The 19,199-nt window shown below is 41.6% G+C and overlaps 1 protein-coding gene across 1 annotated transcript; it reads right to left on the bottom strand.

Annotated features, from left to right (window-relative positions):
* Positions 1-7,487: 7,487 nt before the first annotated feature.
* On the bottom strand, positions 7,488-17,414 carry LOC147022412 (uncharacterized). The gene is made up of 6 exons (XM_085890501.1): positions 17,346-17,414; positions 16,157-16,249; positions 14,385-14,545; positions 9,158-11,048; positions 8,044-8,098; positions 7,488-7,588 (listed from the first exon to the last, which is right to left on the bottom strand). The coding sequence occupies exons 1-6, from the start codon at positions 17,412-17,414 to the stop codon at positions 7,488-7,490; spliced, it is 2,370 nt and encodes a 789-aa protein (XP_085746627.1).
* Between the last annotated feature and the right edge of the window lie 1,785 nt (positions 17,415-19,199).

Here is a 19,199-nt window from a genome sequence, read left to right as displayed (position 1 = left end):
TTCTCCGCTCTTAAACGCCACCAATGCAAACCCTTTTCTTTTCAGGTTGCTGTGTTTGCTCTGCTTCTCCCTCTCTCATCCTTCTTTTATTTTCCTTTTTTGTATACCTTGTCGAGGCTCGTGTGAGAGCAAAACACAATGCACAACTCGGGGGGCATGAGGTAAGAGGGGCAAGAGTGGGAAGGGCAAAACAGCGGGGAACACGGGATACAAGATGGACATAGCAGGTACTTTCAAGAAGGAAAGCAGGGAATTTGAAGGAGGTGGGTTTGGGGTGAATTAACGTGAATAGAAAAGATTGAGGATTTGGATGGTGGACGACGAGAGGTGGTGGTGAACAGGTGTTTTGAAGGCCTGGAGGGAAGAATGGGATTGAACAGAGTGAAGGAGTTCATTTCCAAAGGTGGGAAAAAAAGAGACATGAAAGAGTGAAGGTGAGCAGTGATTCGTGATTTTGGTAGTTTTACCAGAAAGGGCTTGGTGCGAGAGATGCCAATGATTCGAAATGCCTTGGTTTCCACAGCGTGAAGCCGAGAAAGGTGAGAGGAAGGAGCACGAGCCCAGAGGGAAGAGCAGTACTTCATCAGGCTGCGGACGAAAGCTTTGTATGTGGTCAGGACCTCATGTGGGCTGAGGAAGGACTTTGCACGATGGAGGATTCCCAGTCGGCAACTGGCTTTTGAGGCCAGGTTGGAAATGTGGCTTTCCCAGGAAAGATTGTGCCAGATAGTGAGACCCAGAAGCTTGAAAGAAAGGACTTCTTCCACAGGATTATTGAGAATGTGGGTGGGGTTTTTTTCCAAATGGTCCTTTTCGGAGAGACACAGTGAGAGTGTGAGATTTGTCTGGATTGAAAGACATGTTCCATGTGTTGGAGCAGTTTGTGATTTTACCCAGAACTGCAGTGAGCGAAGAAGCTGCTGCTTGCCGGTCTGATGGATGACAGATGGTACGGCAGAGGGTGGAGTCATCAGCAAAGAGATAAAGAGGATTTTCCAGAGATTCAGAGAAATCATTGATGAAAACCATAAAAAGAACAGGGCTCAGAACGCTGCGTAGAGGAACTCCAGCCTGGACAGGAAGAGGGGATGAAAGAACTCCATTGAGGGCCACACGATGACTGCGACAGGAGAGGAAGTCTGCGAGCCATGAGTGGAGATGGCCTTGGATACCATAGGAAAAAAAACTTAGATGCCGTTCTTAGCTCATTTCATCCTTCACCTTGCACTTCTGTGAGCTTCGATTTTATTAGCTCTGTCGGGGCCGAGGCCAACTACCTCAAGGAAAGAAATCAAGTAAGTTCATGTACCAGCCATTTATTCCGGAAGATAGAAGACACTTCCATGCACGGAAGGAAGAACCCCAGCCAGAAACATAGTTGCAAGCTGAATACAAGGTTACAGAGCTTTTCTGAGCGTTTCTATACAGTTTTTACCAAGATATCAGATGGAACTGTGTTGATTTCAAATAAACCACATACAATGGTATTAGTCTGTCAAAAGATTCCTCCGACAATGGTTTACAATGGTTTACAATGGTTGGAGTTTGTTTTCTGATCCAAGGGGAGGGGTGTGGGGGGAGTAAGAGAGAGTCATTGTTTCATTCTGCTGACTTCATGATCACAGGTCAAGAGTTTATTATCAGATATGACTTAACAAGAGGTTATTTGCACGAAAGGTGTTTTTATGTGTGTTTTTCTTTCAAGCTCACTCAGTATGGACACCAAGCTCACTCAGCATGTATATTTTAGTTTAATCAGTTTTCATGTCAATTTGCTCAACCAGTAAATTATTTCGAAACTCAGTTGATTGAATCATGAAAGCAAATAACGAAGTAAATTTTTATTCTTATATGATTATTGTATTCCGTTTAATAATCCAGCTCCCACAGTTTCCCCCTTTTGTTTTTGACAGAGCAATCCTAAGAGTTTGTTCTGTTACGACAAACCAACTAAAAATCAACATTTGTCGTTTTGTTAGCGGTAGGCTCGTTTCCACCGCGTCATCCAGACTTGCGCTCTGTGGTGAGTTAACAACCTGGCAAGTGGATGCAATACAACGCGGTGCCACTACCTCCCTCCACAGAGTTGGGGCGCCCAGGCGATTTTTGGAAGGAAAGAACCCTGTGCAAACTGAACATATTCATCCAATAGGCAATCGCCTTTTCCATTGATACTAATCAAATTTTATTTGAGTAAACCGCTTGAATTCATTTTCCCCTGAAGTTTTAAAGGTATTTCTATCATTCCACATCTCTTTATTATAATCAACCATCTGCTTTTGGCTCGTTCGCAATCATTGGTGAATTCTTTCAACTGGGTTTTTGTCATTCCCAAAGGCACAAGTGTCTGTACTTTCATATTTTCCAAAAGGTTCCACCGTCACGGTGTCTCGACTTAATTTTATACTAAGGTCTTCATTTTCTGGGTTTTCTGGATCTTCTGGATCTTCAGAGATGATTGGTCCAGGGAAACGTGATGTGCCACCACCGTTGTTACTGTGGTAAATTTTCTCTCTCTCACACACACACACACACACACACACACACACACACACACACACACACACACACACACACACACACACACACACACACACACACACACACATACACACACACACACACACACACCGATCAAAATTTTTATGTATGCTATGATGACAACAATAGCAATGATTATCATCGCCCAACGATCAACATGTGGAGTATCCATGTTCCTCCTCCACCAAACACTCCCATTAACCAAGATCCAAACCCTCCTTCCTTAAAAGAGCCATGTTACTCTGCAGCTACCTTCCTTACATGTTGTACCACGTCATGGATATGTACCTTCAATAATGCCTGGGGTTCTACAAGATTTTTCATTCGAATCCTTATTTCTATCCTTGTCCCAGTAATTTGTCCCTCAATGATTACTTCTTCTTCCCCCTTAGATGTTGAGGCAAAATTTGTCCTTTATCGCGGAGTGGGATCATCTTTTTCCCTTGTATAAAGGAAGTTACGTCTCACCCAATTCCTAGGTTAGTTCCAGTGCCAATAGTCAGTACATTTGTATCCCTCCTTTTTCCAGTTACTTGTTATCTCTTGTACTTGCGCACTTACATCTCCCTTTGTCCCTCCTATTCTCGTTCGGACTGGATTAGCTTGTCTACAATCCAGGTACTGACTTGTATCTTCCCCTGAAAATGGGACTGCTGAGAGGGGCAGTTCATACTTGGCGAAGTGGGGAAGCTGTGAGCAAACCCAACACTTGCTTTTGTTCATATTTTCAGCATGTTGTAAAGATATTGCTAACAAGATGTTCAATGGATGTTCAGTTATCCCTTCATGTAACACTTATGCCTCATTTCAGGCATACAGTGTCTACGTCCCCTTAATCCCGTGTGACATGGGGTGCATAATTACATCGAAGGGTCATACAGGTGTTTGCCCCATACGTGGCTATCTCATGCAAATGGTCCCTATGTTTTCCTCCTTCTTCTTTGCGTCCTCTGTCACGACCCATTCATCGTTTCCCCTGCTCTCAACCAACCAAACATTCTGTTCTCCATGACATTCTCATAATACCCTCACTGTCTGTTATCATCCATATTCTCCCAATTATGCACGTGCTAATCAAGAGCACTGCCACATTTGTCATAAACCTCCGGTAACGTTCTTCCCACTTGCAGATTTCCTTTCTTCCCTTTACAACTTCCTGTCTGCTTTTTGCAATGAGATGCGTGAATCTTATCTTTGTACATGATAACTGTGGTGGTGACCAATAATACCTGATGTGGTCCAGTCCAACGTGTCTTCAATGCATTCCTCCGTCTGAACACCTTGATGTTCAATCGCATCCTTGATGTTCATACAGCGATCCGTCGCCAGGCTGGATGCTGTGGTGTTCCTCTGCAGCTGGTCTGCTCGTGCTTGTCTGACCTGTGAGTCAAACTCTTTGACAACCTTTGTTAATGCAGCACAGAAGTTAATATTTGTCTTGTCCATCATGTATATGTCCATATGTTTTATAGACACTTTACGAGCGAACATTCCGTCCATTTCTCTGTGAAGACGGTCGAGTGTTCCCTTCGTGACTCTTTCCATTTCCTCATTGGTTGTTAACCCAGTGTCTCTCGAGTTGTCATCAGCTATTCGTTTCTCTAATCTTTGATGTCTTTCAACTTCAATATTCCATTCTTGACAGAGACGCAGTCCTGCTCTGTGGCGCCACTCCTTCAAGTAGCGCCCAGAGCATGTGCCATACCTGCTATACCTTAGGTACGCCATCGACCAAGGTAGACCCTTCAGTCAGTACAATGTGGCATCATCCCTTCGTTCCCTCCATTCTCTTTCAGGCGATACACATTTCTGCCTCATACCTGAAGCAAATACTGTCTTGACAAACCCCCCACTTATATAATTATTGGCCCAATTTCCTTTGCTCTTTATCCTTTTGCAGCAGTTAATGAAACATGCGATGTTATATTCATGGATTGGTCCATCAAATAGCACTGTTGTGTAAATTCTACCTCCAATCCAATCCAAATATCAATTGTTGCGATTTTGAATTCCACATTCTGTAATTCATTTGCATAATTCACATTCCCTCATTCAAACATCATAGAATCCTACACAGTGCAGGGGTTCATTCCATTCTGCCATATTTCCATCGTGATGCCATACCCAATGTTCGAAAACGGGAAATTTGTTTGTTTTTCTGCCAAATTCAGCTCAGCCATCTCTCACATGGGCCCATTGTTCTAATAAACATTGAATGTGGATCAAGAGACGTGACTTGAACAATCACCTCCAGAAACCCGAAGGAACTCGCACAAGTTCAAATAGTGCAATTTGAGATACCATTTTAAAAAGTTCCTTTCAAACAAACTCATCAATATTAATAAACCAATGCTCTCAGACTGGGCATTCAATCAACGTCCATCCGAGAGGCGGAATGTACTTTGATGCAGTCCGTTTGCGAACATAACAGCATGAGTATTGTTGGCCATTTATATATTATATTTGCATATTTGTTCGGCAATGATGAGCAACTTCATAAACTACACAACAGTCTTGGCATAACCATTCGAATGCCAATTCTGCTCTTCAAAAGTGCTCCCCAATACCAGGCGACCCTACAACATCCATGTAGCCGTTGTGCCCGGCTGAGTTGCGTATGTATTATGTCCATAGGCACAGGCATTACCCCCAGCTGTCACACAGAGAAAATGGTTTTTCACCATCGTGAACGATTTATATCATTACTCATTCAAACATGCCATGGTAACCATGGTGATCAGAAACCTTGACCCATGGTTCATGGAGTTATACAAACAGCTGGAATCAGAAATGCAATGGCAAACCACCTTATGTAATCTTTGCGGAGGTATAAACTCCAGTGTAGTCACCGGTTCGTCATGGCTTTCGCCTGGCATCCTCATCTGCCAGCATCCGCCCACACAATGAGCGACCTGCACCTGCATGCTCTTCCATGCAGCACCTTCCACCAAATCTGAATAGTTTTTACCGTCAATTTTAAATCTTTTCTCCATCACACGAGGTACTCAAGCAAGTAAGCCATTATTTGCACACCGATCAATCACAAATTCCTGCAACAGTCGACTGCAAAAACTCAGATCATAATACAGTGATACAACCAATCGTGCTTATACAACCGATCTATTGTTTATGCTCAAAGAATTGTCGGTTTTATCATTGTCAATGACAGAGCACTTTGTCATTGACGACAACAACAATCGAACAATTGTTTTAGTTTTTAATCCCACAACCAGATTCTCACAAGCAGGTCCCCACCTGTTCTCCCATCTGCTAAATCTCACACACACGGCCCAAGAAACAAGCACACTCACAGCAGGGTGTACTCCTACCCCGCCTCACTGTACGTGAACTGCTGTTGTTTACATTTCATTTAAGGTTCATTCTTTTCCTTTTCTCGAAATGTAAAACTATATATTCTTTTTAAATAAGATTTTATTATTCCAATGACGTTTGCACACTCTCCAGTGAATCCTGAATGATGACCTCACCCGTTTATGCTAAATCTGAAGATCAATTGTTCTTTCAACCAACTTTGCAGATACACCCCCCCGCCCCCCTGAACTCTTCCGGTTTTTCCTTTTGTTGTTGTTTTTTTACAGCCTTGTATCTTTCCTCAATTAATCTCAGGTGGGATTATTGCTGTTCTAAAATGAAGAATTCATTGTTGCACTCGAGCATTATAACCTCTTTCGTTTTGTCCTTCCAGTGCGACATCCGGCCACGTGACTAATTCCTTAGGTTTCCGCCATATCCTGACTGGCAACACCGCTGTCAATCCTACCACATCCTCGTGGTTTCCTTTGTTACAAAACAATATTTGTTCCATGAATCCTTCTGGATTGTCATCATAATCTTTCATTTGCATTTTTATGGCTTGTAAATCACTCTGGTTCCTGGTCTCGCCACTGCCGCTGTTGGAAGGAAAGCTATCGCTGGTAATATTTTATGAACTTAAAAAAAAAGTATATTGTAGTCTTTCAAACTTCCTCTAAAACTTGTGCTTTTCACTTGCTCCTCTCGAGTCTCTTTTCAGCTCTCCAACCAACTGGTCTTCGAGTTGATTTTTTTTTTTCTCTTTCAATCTTTCTCTTCTAAGATTTTCAATTCTATTCGGGGTGAAATCTTTGCTTTTTCTGTTCTCTGTCCACAACTTCACATCTTTTGAAGTTCTCGACCCGTTTGTTTTGTTCATACACTTGGCATTTGACCCACCAGGAGCGCATCCTGGTCTCCTATATTTTGTTGTTGATTCCCCATAACTGTTGTCAGCGTTTCCTTTTCGATCTCTTTAAACACTCGTCAGCGTTTTCTTCTCTTGAGTCGTTCTTTGCACCTGCTGGCGCTTTCCCTTGCTCTACATCGTTCTTACCACTTCTCAGTGTCCTTTGTAGCGATTAAACCCTTTGGCCACTTCTGCTTTCTCCCAGCCCTCCGCGGCCCCTTCCTCTCCTATCCTCCCAAGTAGTGACTTGGCGATAATCCTGCGCTTCCCGCCCTCTCGACTCGGTCACTCTTTATAACAATCCCACGTCTCCCGCGCTGCCAGACTCGGTGATCCTTTCAATACGTAAGGCCTCCGCTATTTCACACAACTTGACCATCTACGCAACGTACATCAACACTTTTATCAAAAACCTACCAGATGTTACCCTTTTCTTCAGGAATAAACTTCTCATTTTCTTATAAATAAAAGAAATAAATTTTTTAAAACCCTAAAGTAAAATAAAATAAATAAATGTCTTCTATCTTATCCAAAAAACAGATCGCTATGTGTCCTTACCTTTCAAATTTTGGTTTGAAACCGAGAAACCGAGTTGCATGGACACATGGACACGAAAAGGGTACAAGTGATTAAGGTCTATGGAAGGTTTAATTACCTGTACTTCTGGAGACTGATGTTTGTCTTTTTAAAATGTCGGATCAGCCGTCTGTAAGAGTCTGATGTTTCATCTAACTTTCCTGGAGTGCTTGTACGACAGAGTGATGATGGATCTACTGCTGAGCATCACATCTTCTTCTCCAGTGGCCGTTCCTGAAATTTCTTCCTCTGCACCCACATCAACAAAAGGAGGTCAAAATCCCTCAATACCATTGTCCTCATCATCTCCATCATTATTAAGTCTTCCATCGCAATCCTGGAAATATTATATCCTATCAATTGGTTTCTGCATCTCAGTTAAATTTTTCTTCTTTCTTTTGCATTCAATTTCACATCTTCATTGTCTTCATCACAAGCTCCCACTGGATGATTCAAACAATTAATTGTACTGATCGTCCATGTCTACGCAATGACTGACACGTGTACATTAACACTCATGCTGGACTTCCACCAAATGGAAGGTTTGTTTGCTGATTGTCTGGATTCGAGTTCAGCAAAATATTTGTTTGTCTTCAACACTGTTGAGGCGCAGACAAAACGGGACATGATGCAGGTGAAGAACAGGTAGTTTGGACCATGTTTGGAATAGTTTATAATGTAAAACAAGAATCTTGGCAACTTACGTTCCAACTGGTACGATGGTTTCAGGTGAGCTGGACAGAGCACCTTCTGAGAGGCCTTTGGGAAAAACAACACAAATATGAAAGATTAAACACATTGATATCTTCATCAGTTTGACAACTTGTTCAGAAAAGGCCACAGAAGGAAATGCATGGATGGAACAGGAAATCGTTGAAAAGGTGAATCAGGTGATCTCATCCAATCGAAGGGAGGTGAAGTTCTTGTTCTATATTCTGCATGGGGATAACCATTTCAACAAGATACCTTCCCACAAAAATTATAATTACAATGATATTCTTCTTCATCGAAGGAAGTGTAAACAGCAATGTCTGTGAAAGACAAAGTGCCAAAATTTATTTCAACTTCATGTTTTGATCTTGGGGTGAGCTGTGTTTGCACTCGGTGTGTTCACCCAACCTGTCAAAAGGTATTGAAAAGTGCTTACCTGTTGAAGGTCTTGCATCGCATATGGCTTCTGCTGTTGCGGCCATTCGTCATGGTGAGGTTTCCGTTGAGGATGCAGCGAATGAGAAACGTAAGTTGGTGATTAATTGCTTTTCGTCAACAATGAGACCCCACCATGGTTTTCTGAAGCTTTGGTGTCTTCACGCCAAAAGTTTAGGTTCGTGTTCTGATGAAATGTAAAATGTCCATCAGGAGTGAAATTCCCTATCCTTGACTGGAGTTTCCAAAAAAGGTTTCGGTTATAGCTCCGATATGATCTCGGGTAAATTCACTTGTTTGGAAGAGACCGTGTGTTGATGGAAATTGTTTTCAATAGAATATACTGTCTTTCTTTTATCGTGTGCAGCATGAGGACACTGTATCATGTGAGATGGGACATGAGGAGGGAGGGTGGTGATCTTTGGAGATGAGACGGGATGGTCCTCATCTACGGAGATGAGGGTTGTCCTTGGGCTTCTTCAGGAGGATGACTTTGTCTCCTCTGATGGTGTATTGCCCGTTTGGATCACTTTCTCTCTTTTTGTCAAGATCACTCAGCAGCAACTCTTGTTTTTCTCTTTGGAGCTGAGTGTAGTCTGGAGTGATAAATATATTTCTTGTCCACAGAGAGGGATCATTCAAATTCCGGATCTTCTTATTATTCGTAAGAACCTGATTCCTGTCAGACTCGCATCTGAAAACAACTTTTATGGGTCTGAAGCTGTTCTCAACATAGCGTCCAATGCGGAAAGTCCGTTCAGGCTCGATGTCCAGGTTCATGGCTTTTATTAATTTTGCCACAGCCTCCGTATCATGTTCACCTTTTCCCTCCTTCACTCCACGGAACATGAGGTTGTTTTTGCGCCTTTCAATTTCCGCTCCTTCGTCCTTGAGAAACTCAGATTGAGAAGAATGTTGTGGCTCCCGTTTGGGTGGCAGCCGATGAACATCGTGCTGCTTCTGCTGACGTAACCTGACTTCACGTTGAGGCTTCGGTTGTTGTTGGAGGACAACACTGTAGAGTTGTTTTTGCTGCTGCAGCTCGTCATCACTGTGAGGGTTCGGTTCAGTCGGCGGCAGCAAACCAACATTGCCCTCTTTCTGCTGTTGCTGCTGCAGCTCGTCATTCGTTCCAAGCATTTCTTCCTCGTTTTTCTCAGCAAGCTTTCCTGTATTTTTTACTTCGGTCTCTATTTCCAAGACCTCCTTCTCCCTTCCCTCCGCATTATTTTTTCTGTCCCTCATCTCGTTCTCTCGAACCGTTAACATGAACTCTTTAAGTTTGCATTTAACTTCACATTGTATTCGTTCTTCCTTGTGCTCTCTCTCTCGAACACGAATCTCTTCCTCGTTTTTCTTGGCATGCTTTCCTGTATTTTTTACTTCGGTCTCTCTTTCCAAGACCTCCTTCTCCCTTCCCTCCACATTATTTTTTCTGTACCTCATCTCTTTCTCTCTCACCATTAACATGAACTCTTTCAGTTTCCATTTAACTTCGCATTGTTTTCGTTGTTCCTTGTGTTCTCTCTCTCGAACACGTATCTCTTCCTCGTTTTTCTCAGGAAGCTTTCCTGTATCTTTGACTTTGGTCTCTCTTTCCAAGACCTCCTTCTCCCTTCCCTCCACATTATTTTTTCTGTCCCTCATCTCTTTCTCTCTTACCGTTAACATGAACTCTTTCAGTTCCCATTTAATTTCACATTGTTTTCGTTCTTCCTGGTGTTCTCTCGCTCGAACACCAATCTCTTCCTCCAATTTACGCAGCCTGCACTCTCCATCGTTGAGCTCCTCTCCTTTTTCGTGCATACGAATCTGTCGTTGATATATCTCCTCGTCTTTCCCATTCATTAATGCTTCAAACGCACCTTGTCGCTCCAGCTCCTCTTCTTTACTTGTCTGCAGGTGTTGCTCCTGCTGCTGCACACGTTTCTTCCAGTTCTGAATCTCGAACATTCTATTTTCCACAACCAGCATTTTCTGGTTAAGTTCTTTATTTTTGCGTTTGATCCACATTCGGACTTGGAATTGGTCTTTGGTTCGTGCGGATTCTTCTTTCTTTCTCATCCTGAGCTTTTCTTCATTTTTCCTCTGTTCTTCCTCATTTTTCCTCTCCTGTTCATTTATCTTTCTCTCTTCTTTTTCATTTTTCTGCCTCTGCTGTTCCTCCTCTCCTTTCTTCCGGTCCTTTTCCTCCTTTTGCCATAACTCTTTTTCCAGTTTCCATTGCACGTCCTTTTCCATCAACTCATGTTCCATTTCCTGCACAAACTTCTCTCTTTGTACAAGATTTCTTTCATTTTCGACCAACCGAGCCTCATATTCCTGAAGCTTTTCTTCCTCTGCTCGTAAAACCTTTTCTTTCTCTTTTTGATATTCTTCCTCCTCTTGTTCATCATCACCAAAGTTCTGTTTTGCTGTGAACTCCATTTTGTCAGTAATTTCCAGAACCTCCTTTCTCTCTGCTTTCTGAATCTCAAGGTGTTCGGTTTCCCGAACCTCCGTTACAAATGGTGGATTAAGTTTTGATTCATTTTTCTGTTTCACTTTGCATCGACATCGTAAACTGCAACAAAACAAACAAACATTCTCAGTTCAAGCTTAAATAAAGTTTTACATCACATGAAAAGTATTGAACACATGGTTTTGTAAAGCATAAACAAACATGTTCCACGAGTGTTACAATTCTGGAGGATACGGAATATGGAGTATGCAGATGTAACTTAAACAATGTCCGTAGGAACGGTGTGGAACGATGAATCACACTTGATTATTTGAAGAATCTCATGTAATGGTCGAGGATGTTATGAACTTTTGCATTTGTTTTTGCTGGAGAAGGAAATTGTGACTTTTTTGTAAATCAAGCCTAACTTTGCTGGAATTCCATTGGTAACATTTTGTTTTGACGTCATTTGGTGGCCATCTTGGATTTTTAAAATAGCTGCCGTTTCAGAAGTATTTTTTCCCACAACTTTGATATTGACCAACAAACTCTTCCTTGGAAATGAACACTTAGTAGCTGGAGTTTTAGTTTATCTTGACAAGAAATGTTAAATGAGTAACCTTTAAGAGTCTTCCTTAAAACATCATTGTCAGTTTGTGTGAACGTAAAATCCAGTCAGATGTTTCAACTTGTGTTACATTCGTGGAACATCATTCATATCATCACGTGCTGTGTATAAAGAAATTAAATTACATCACTTATACTTCATAGACGAAGATAATGGTAAATGGACTTTTTTAGAACATTCACCATGGATCAAGTTATCAAAGGAAGAAGTGTGAGAAAGAAAGAGCTGTGTGAGAAGAAAGTATCACTCAGTAAATAGCAAGAGCGATGAGGAAACTGTGTTAAAAATTAACAAAATACGGAGGCAACAAGGAACAAGCATTTGGTGAATTGGAAAATGTACTGTTTACACATTCAATAACAAAATCAATCTGAATATCAAGGAAATCATCACGTGGAATCTATCCATGTCTGGTTATCCTTCATTATTTCAGATAGATTGTTCTTACAAAAACAAAAAGCTCGTTGTTCTTTCACTTGAATAATCATCAACTTCTCATGTTTCACATTATCTTATGGGAAACATGATGGAATCTCCAAAAGAGCTCCTGTTCAACAAACCAACAACAGAATAAACCAATATCACCCGCAGGGTGACCCGTATCTTGCCAAAAGGTGACCATGTGTGACTTCTTTAAGGTCACACTGAGGTGAACAGAGCTGCTATCCACCAGGAGCGACTCCTTGAGGAATATCTGCCTACGAGAGATTCCGATGAGAATCGTTCTACAGAGTAACCATGAAAAATATGCATTTGCCTCATAACATCACCTAAAGACGTCATAATGTCTCAAGCTTGACATAACTAGAAAGCACTCATCGAGGTGTTCAATTTGAGGTACTACACGATATGGTTCCTAAAACTTGAAAATTTGGCCTTGGGGTCAAATATGTTTGACCTTAGGTGCTAATGAAGGTCAAGGCCAATCGCCACCAAAAATTAATCAGCTGAGCGCCAGACCATGAACTATATTCCCATGAAGTTTGAAGATGATCCGATCAAAATTACTCAAAAAATAAGGGTTTCGTCGACTCCCCTGATTTGCGACAAAGTGACCTTGACCTTTGACCCTGACCTTCAAAATCTTATGTGCTGAAAGGGACCTCTATAGGCCTCTGATATGCGAAGTTACAAAAATTTCCAATGATAACTGTGCTCTGCAGATTTTTTTTATACGTGATTACAGACAAAAAAAACAAAAACATACAAGCTGACTAACATATCTTGCAAAAACTTCGTTTTGGAAAGATAATTAAACTCTGCTTGTATTGCCAGACAGATACTGATGAAAAGCTTGTTGATACTTAAAACAGAAAGAACCTTCAAAGAATCAGCATTTGAAACTTTTCCAAAGTGTGCACAGAAAAAGGCAGATTATGACAATCCAGAATTTGTGTGAGTTGGACAAAGGTTGCTTTGAATTGGAGCAGACAAGCTTAAAGCGAAGAAAGCCACTTTACACAGAGATTGACATTAAAAAACCGAGTCACCTGGATAAAACTGAGTCACCTGGATCGAGATGAAAGAAGACGCAAACTTGCTGTTCCTTCACAAGACAACTTCACTGACAAAGAGGACGACCCAGCGCTTCAGAATCTATTAAGTATACTGGTTTCAGCAGCACAGTGTTTGTCAAATCAAAATGTGTATTTTGTCAAGGAATCACAGATGAGGAAGAGCCAAAGCACCTGAAAAACTCCAGAAGGGACAATTCTTGGTAACATGGGAGGAAACAATCCAATAAATTGTAAACAGCAGTCATAATGATGCCTGGAAAGTTAGGCTTGCCGACATGCTGTCTTCTGGAGATTCACTGTCTCATCCTCTGGAGATTTCTGTCTTCTGGAGATTCACTATCCTGTCTTCTGGAGATTTACTGTCTCGTCTTCTGGAGATTCACTGTCTCGTCTTCTGGAGATTCACTGTCTCGTCCTCTGGAGATTTCCGTCTTCTGGAGATTCACTATCCTGTCTTCTGGAGATTCACTGTCTCGTCTTCTGGAGATTCACTGTCTCGTGACGTTTTGAAACACTGCACGTCCTGCTTCACAAAAAAACTGGGAAAAGCACATTCAGCGTCCAGGTTATGAAGCGAAAACACTTGAAAACAGGGTACGAATCATCCAGCCTTCTGTAAGTGTTGCATTTATTGCCACAGACTGAGAGTTCTTCAGTGTTCTGCAAGACCAAGTTGATGAGGGGCAGTATATCGACATTGCTGAATTGCAGAAGTGCAGATTTTTCATGAATTACAAGACAGACTGCTGAAACTTTTGCAGGTTTTTTTTTGACACACAGGTTAGTGAATACACAACTATAATTACAAACAGCTTTCCAAAGTGAAGGCTTTCCAACGTTCCACCGGACCTGCAAATGACCAATGAGGTATTTACACCAAATTTAACTTGATTCATGCAGCAAAAGTGGGTTTGTTCATGGCAGCCATTTTGAATCCAAGATGGCCACCATCCAGAACTTTGAGAAAATTTTAACTTTTTGCATGACAAATGTGGGTATTGCCACCAAAATAGACTTCATATGACATTCACAGCCCAAGTTGTTGGGAAATTTGGTGTAACATGGTGGCCATCTTGAAATTCAAAATGGCCCCATAACATTGGATGAAAAAATGTTACCAATGGATTTTGGACACCTTATCATCCCCTCCAGCAATTAAACAACACATTTCATATTTAACAAAAAAAATTCTCGTCCTGTTAATCCAACATAACATCGTACACAATAAACTCTCTCCAAATATCTGAGCGATCTTGTTCTCTCGTGGATGAAGGTATGATAGATATTGATGAATAAGTCACTTGTGTTCTTTACCAGTGAATGCAGAGCTTTCTTTTGGGGCTCCCCTTGTTGTTGAACCAACATGATGGATCAAATGTGATTACAACATAAAATAAAAGGAAGGAAATCACGATGAACGCGACGTCGCGAACCACAGACATCCCTCCATCCTCAACAGCATCATTCTGGAAAACCTGTGGAAATGGACAAGGGCAGGAGTAGGAGGAATGTTTATTTTTCATTTAGAATTAAATAAACAATGTTTTCACAATTATTTTACAAAATCTCAAAGTTCATTACAAAATAAGAACAACATGATCTTGAAATGTTTTAAATACAAACACGATGGCTCATGGAATGGTCGAGAGTTTACTCGTTTATGTAATAACCGAGTGATGATGAGAGAGGAGATTCGAAGGGCATGGAGGGAAAGCATTCTGGGACTAGTCTTTGCTAATCCACTTGCTGGATGTATGTATTTTAGACTATCAAACACTACCTGTCACTTCACTGATGGGAATACTATAAGTTGGGACAAAAATAGGGGCACAGAGGGAGGGTGGAGGGGGAGAGCAAGGAGGGGTGTGGGAGCAAGGAGGAAAGGAGAGAGACGAGGGGTGGGGGAAGTGATGGCACCGTGAGGTGAGAGGAATGGAAGGCACACGTGTGGTGGAGCATTAATTACGATTCATAGTCTCATCAAAATGATTTTCCATTTTCTACTGATAATACGAAAAATACTGCCTGGAGACCAACACCACTCAGACATGTCTGGAGACAAACACCGCTTGGAGACAAACATCACCCGGAGACACACACCGCCCAGAGGCAAACAGCGCCCAGAGAAGTCCAGAGACAAACACTGCCCAGACGCATCCAGAGAAAAGCAATGCCCGGACGCGTCTGGATCCAAGCTGTCTGGAATTAATCACCACCCGGCCATGTCCGGAAACAAACACCTGTCGAGACATAAACACACGACCTGGCCAGGTCCGGAGATAAATACAACCCGGGAAAGTCTGGATACAAACATCGCTCGGACGTAACCACTGTCCAGACACGTCCAGAGATAACCACTGTCCGGATACAACCACCATCCAGTGAGAGAGAGCGGAAGGAACAATGGAGAGGGATATGGAAGGAGGGTGCTGCACTGTATGAGGAGGGGGAGGAGTGTGGATGGGACAAAGAAAGAGAGACAGAGAGGGGTGGTGAGGTAGGGGAGTCAGACGCGAGAATGTTATGCTTTTGAACAACACACACAGACACACACACGCTCACACACTGGGCCAATATTGCCAATTTTTTGGTAATCACCTGATTGGAGTAGGTGTGATGACTGAATGCAATACGTACTGTATACAACCCAAAAACCTTGAGTGGCTTTCAGCCTTGTTATGGGAGAATTTAAATAAACAAATTATGAAAACAAGATTGCATTTAGATGTTTCAAGATGATGAATGTACTTGTGGTATTATAAAAAGTAAAGTTGGCGACATGTATGTAAATCTATGTATTCACATTGTATTCCCTTTTCTGACATGTTGTGTTTCCTGTCACGTATCACTTGGTGAATTGAACTTAAATTCAAACTTTGATCGGAACTCGATGGGGCGGCCCATCATGCTCTGATTGGTCAAACTTGTAAAAGCAACAAACCCCTCACTCACCCACCAACCAACTCCCCCCATTTTAAATCCTCCGTACGGTCCTGATTTACCAAGCTGTAAAGAAAGAGACTCAGAACGTGTTGTTTACCTTCCCCAAGTACAATACGTTGTCATTTCTCACAATCCCCACTTACCTGCTGTGATGGACGGGACGCTTCACTTCCGAGGATGGTGAGTACGAACAGCACGAAGGGAAACAACATGGCTGGTGCACGGCTCTCCCCGAACTGAAGAGTTAATGAAACCGTTCTGTCTAAAGAGTTCTCTGTTGTTGCACTTCTTATTGTGATGTCACAATGGTCTGTGGCCACGCCCCCTAACCTCGTCTGCATTGATATCTCAACCGAGATATAATTATATATTTTTTGTTCCAAATAACCTCTTCCAGTGAAAACCACGTGACCTAAGGTTGAAGAACAACACGAGTCATTTCTCTTTCAAATATTTCACCCCAATGAGAACAGGATTTAAAACGTTCATTTTGATCAGTTGGGATTCTCATTAGAAACCTTGCACAACAGATGTGTGTTGATTTAATTAATGTTATTCATGATAACCCTTGTTGTTATAAAGGAGCTTACATCGTGAGTAATGGTTCACCTCCCTCCTTATTTATTTATATCTCTTTGGTATTCGTGTGAACGAACATTCATTTTGTGTTTGTACGTGCATACGTAATAAATAGATAACTTTTTAGAGATTCACACCGAACCACCTCGTATTCTCAACACATCCACGACTCAAGGTGGACGTAGGTGATGTTTCCACCCATGTTTGTTCCTTGTGAAATCGAACATTTGTAAATTAGTATAACGTAGTTTGGTGGGGAGTGTTGTTCTCCATCGGTCGGGACATCACGGGGAAAATGGCGGCTCCGTCAAATACTCACAAAATGATCCGTTTAAAAATACGATGGAGTCAATTAATAAGTCTTGGAAACCTTATACCGTTTATTAATTAAATACGAGATGGGGTGCCTGGTGTTACCTGTTTTAATCCTGTTTATTAATTAAATACGAGCTGGGGTACCTGGTGTTACCTGTTTTAATCCTGTTTATTAATTAAATACGAGCTGGGGTACCTGGTGTTACCTGTTTTAATCCTGTTTATTAATTAAATACGAGCTGGGGTACCTGGTGTTACCTGTTTTAATCCTGTTTATTAATTATACACGACCTGGGGTACCTGATGTTTCCTGTTTTCATCCTGTTTATTCATTCAATCCCAGTCTCGGTTTACCAAGCTCCAAAGAAAGTGACTCCGATCGTGTTGTTTAACTTCCCCAAGTACAATACGTTGTTATTTCTCACAATCCTCACTTACCTGCTGTGATGGACGCGACGCTCCACTTCCGAGGATGTTGAGCACGAACAGCACGATGCGAAACAACATGGCTGGTGCACGGCTCTCCACGAACTGAAGATTTAATGATACCGCCCTGTCTCAAGAGTTCTCTATTGTTGCAGTTCTTATTGTGATGTCACAATGGACTGTGGCCACGCCCCCTTCCCTCGTCTGCATTGGTATCTCAACCGAGATATAATTATATATTTTTGTTCCAAATATCCTCTTCCGGTGAAAACCAATTGACCCAAGGTTGATGAACAACACGACTCCTTTACCCCAATGAGAACAGACTTTCAAACGTTGATTTTGATCAATTGGGATTCTCTTTAGAAACATTGCACAACAGACGTGTGTTTATTTAATTAATATTATTCATGATAACCCTTGTCATAAAGTAGCTTATATAGTGAGTAATGGCACATCTCGTGTGCGCTGTATGCAATTGCATCGAGTTTGAAATGTCCCCGGTGTCTACCACGTCTCCGCTGCTCCCCCCCCCCCCCCCACGTGCCTCAAGACAGCCAATGACGGCCGTCCGGTAGATGGCGGTGCGTATCCCAGACGGAAATGGTGACAATTGATGGAAATACCCAAGTATTTCAATGGAAATTTGTGAAACTAATGTGTTATGTATGTGAAAACCATTGAATGTATTGCTTGACGGAAAAAAAACCAAGAAACGCTTCCCTCTCATGTTCGAACGAACGGAAGACGTCATTTCAGCTCACCATGGCATTTCGCGCTGAACGATGAAAGCTAAGTTTTTCTTATGCCATCATTCTCTTTAATGGCGAACGCAGTGAGCTTCATACTTAACGCGTGCGCATGAGAGAATAGGAAACAACAACAACAACAACAACAACAACAACAACACAATACCATGGCAATTTGGAATCCGTGTCGTTGGCTATGACCCTTTTGCTGTCGTTTTTTTTTTTTTTGCTTCTGTTTTTTTTTGTTTCCGGTTTTTGTCATGGGGAATGATGCATGCCGGGAGATAAAGGCATCGTCGGAGACATGAAAGACCCAAATAATATCAGACATGGTTTATATTTCCTCCACTGATTTTAATAAAGATATCTTCCGCATCATCAAAAAATAATTTTTAATCGTGATTTACATTATTTGATCGCTAATCCCGAATCCAGGCCGAAGTAACCAGAAATTGCGGAAACTATTGTGAAGAAGTTATAGGTAAAGTCAGAAGCGAATGGAAGAAGAATACTACATTCGCTTCTTGTATTTATTTTTTTAGATGAGATCCTGTTCTCGGCGGTGTAGTTGTTGTTGTGAAGGTAATGTTGAGGTCGTATTTATTTTTGCAGATGAGATTGTGTTCTCGGCGGTGTAGTTGTCGTTGTGAAGGTATTGTTGAGGTAATATTTATTTTTTTAGATGAGATCCTGTTCTTGGCGGTGTCGTTGTTGTTGTGAAGCTAATGTTGAGGAATTTTTTTTTTCAGATGAGATCCTGTTCGAGGCGGTGTGGTTGTTGTTCTGAAGGTGATGTTGAGGTCGTATTTATTTTTGCAGATGAGATCGTGTTCTAGGCGTTGTAGTTGTTGTTGGGAAGGTAATGTGAAGGTAATATTTATGTTTTCATTGCAAAAAGACTTTAATTTGATATATTTAAGAAGCGAATGGAAGAAGAATTTTACGTTCGCTTCTCGTATTAGCCATAAGCAAGTGTTTCGTCATGCATTCGGAGTTGAAATTTCCTTACAACAAGAGCGAAAAAATGATCTCCTCACAGATTCAACAAGATCGAAAAAATAATCTCCACAGATTCAACAACGAAAAAAAAAACCGAAAACATCACGAGCAGGACAAC

The sequence above is a fragment of the Eptatretus burgeri genome, chromosome 8 (assembly GCF_056783735.1).
Source record: "Eptatretus burgeri isolate ZD-2024b chromosome 8, Ebu_testis_v1, whole genome shotgun sequence".
NCBI lineage: Eukaryota > Metazoa > Chordata > Myxini > Myxiniformes > Myxinidae > Eptatretus > Eptatretus burgeri.
This window is presented reverse-complemented; position numbering and strand designations above follow the sequence as displayed.

Coding starts and splice junctions, on each gene's coding strand:
- LOC147022412 (XM_085890501.1), bottom strand. CDS start 17,414: ATGTTGTTTCGCATCGTGCTGTTCGTGCTCAACATCCTCGGAAGTGGA. Junction 16,250..17,345: donor CGTCGCGTCCATCACAGCAG/GTAAGTGAGGAT, acceptor TTAACTCTTCAG/TTCGGGGAGAGCCGTGCACC. Junction 7,589..8,043: donor ACCATCGTACCAGTTGGAAC/GTAAGTTGCCAA, acceptor ATGTGGGTGCAG/AGGAAGAAATTTCAGGAACG.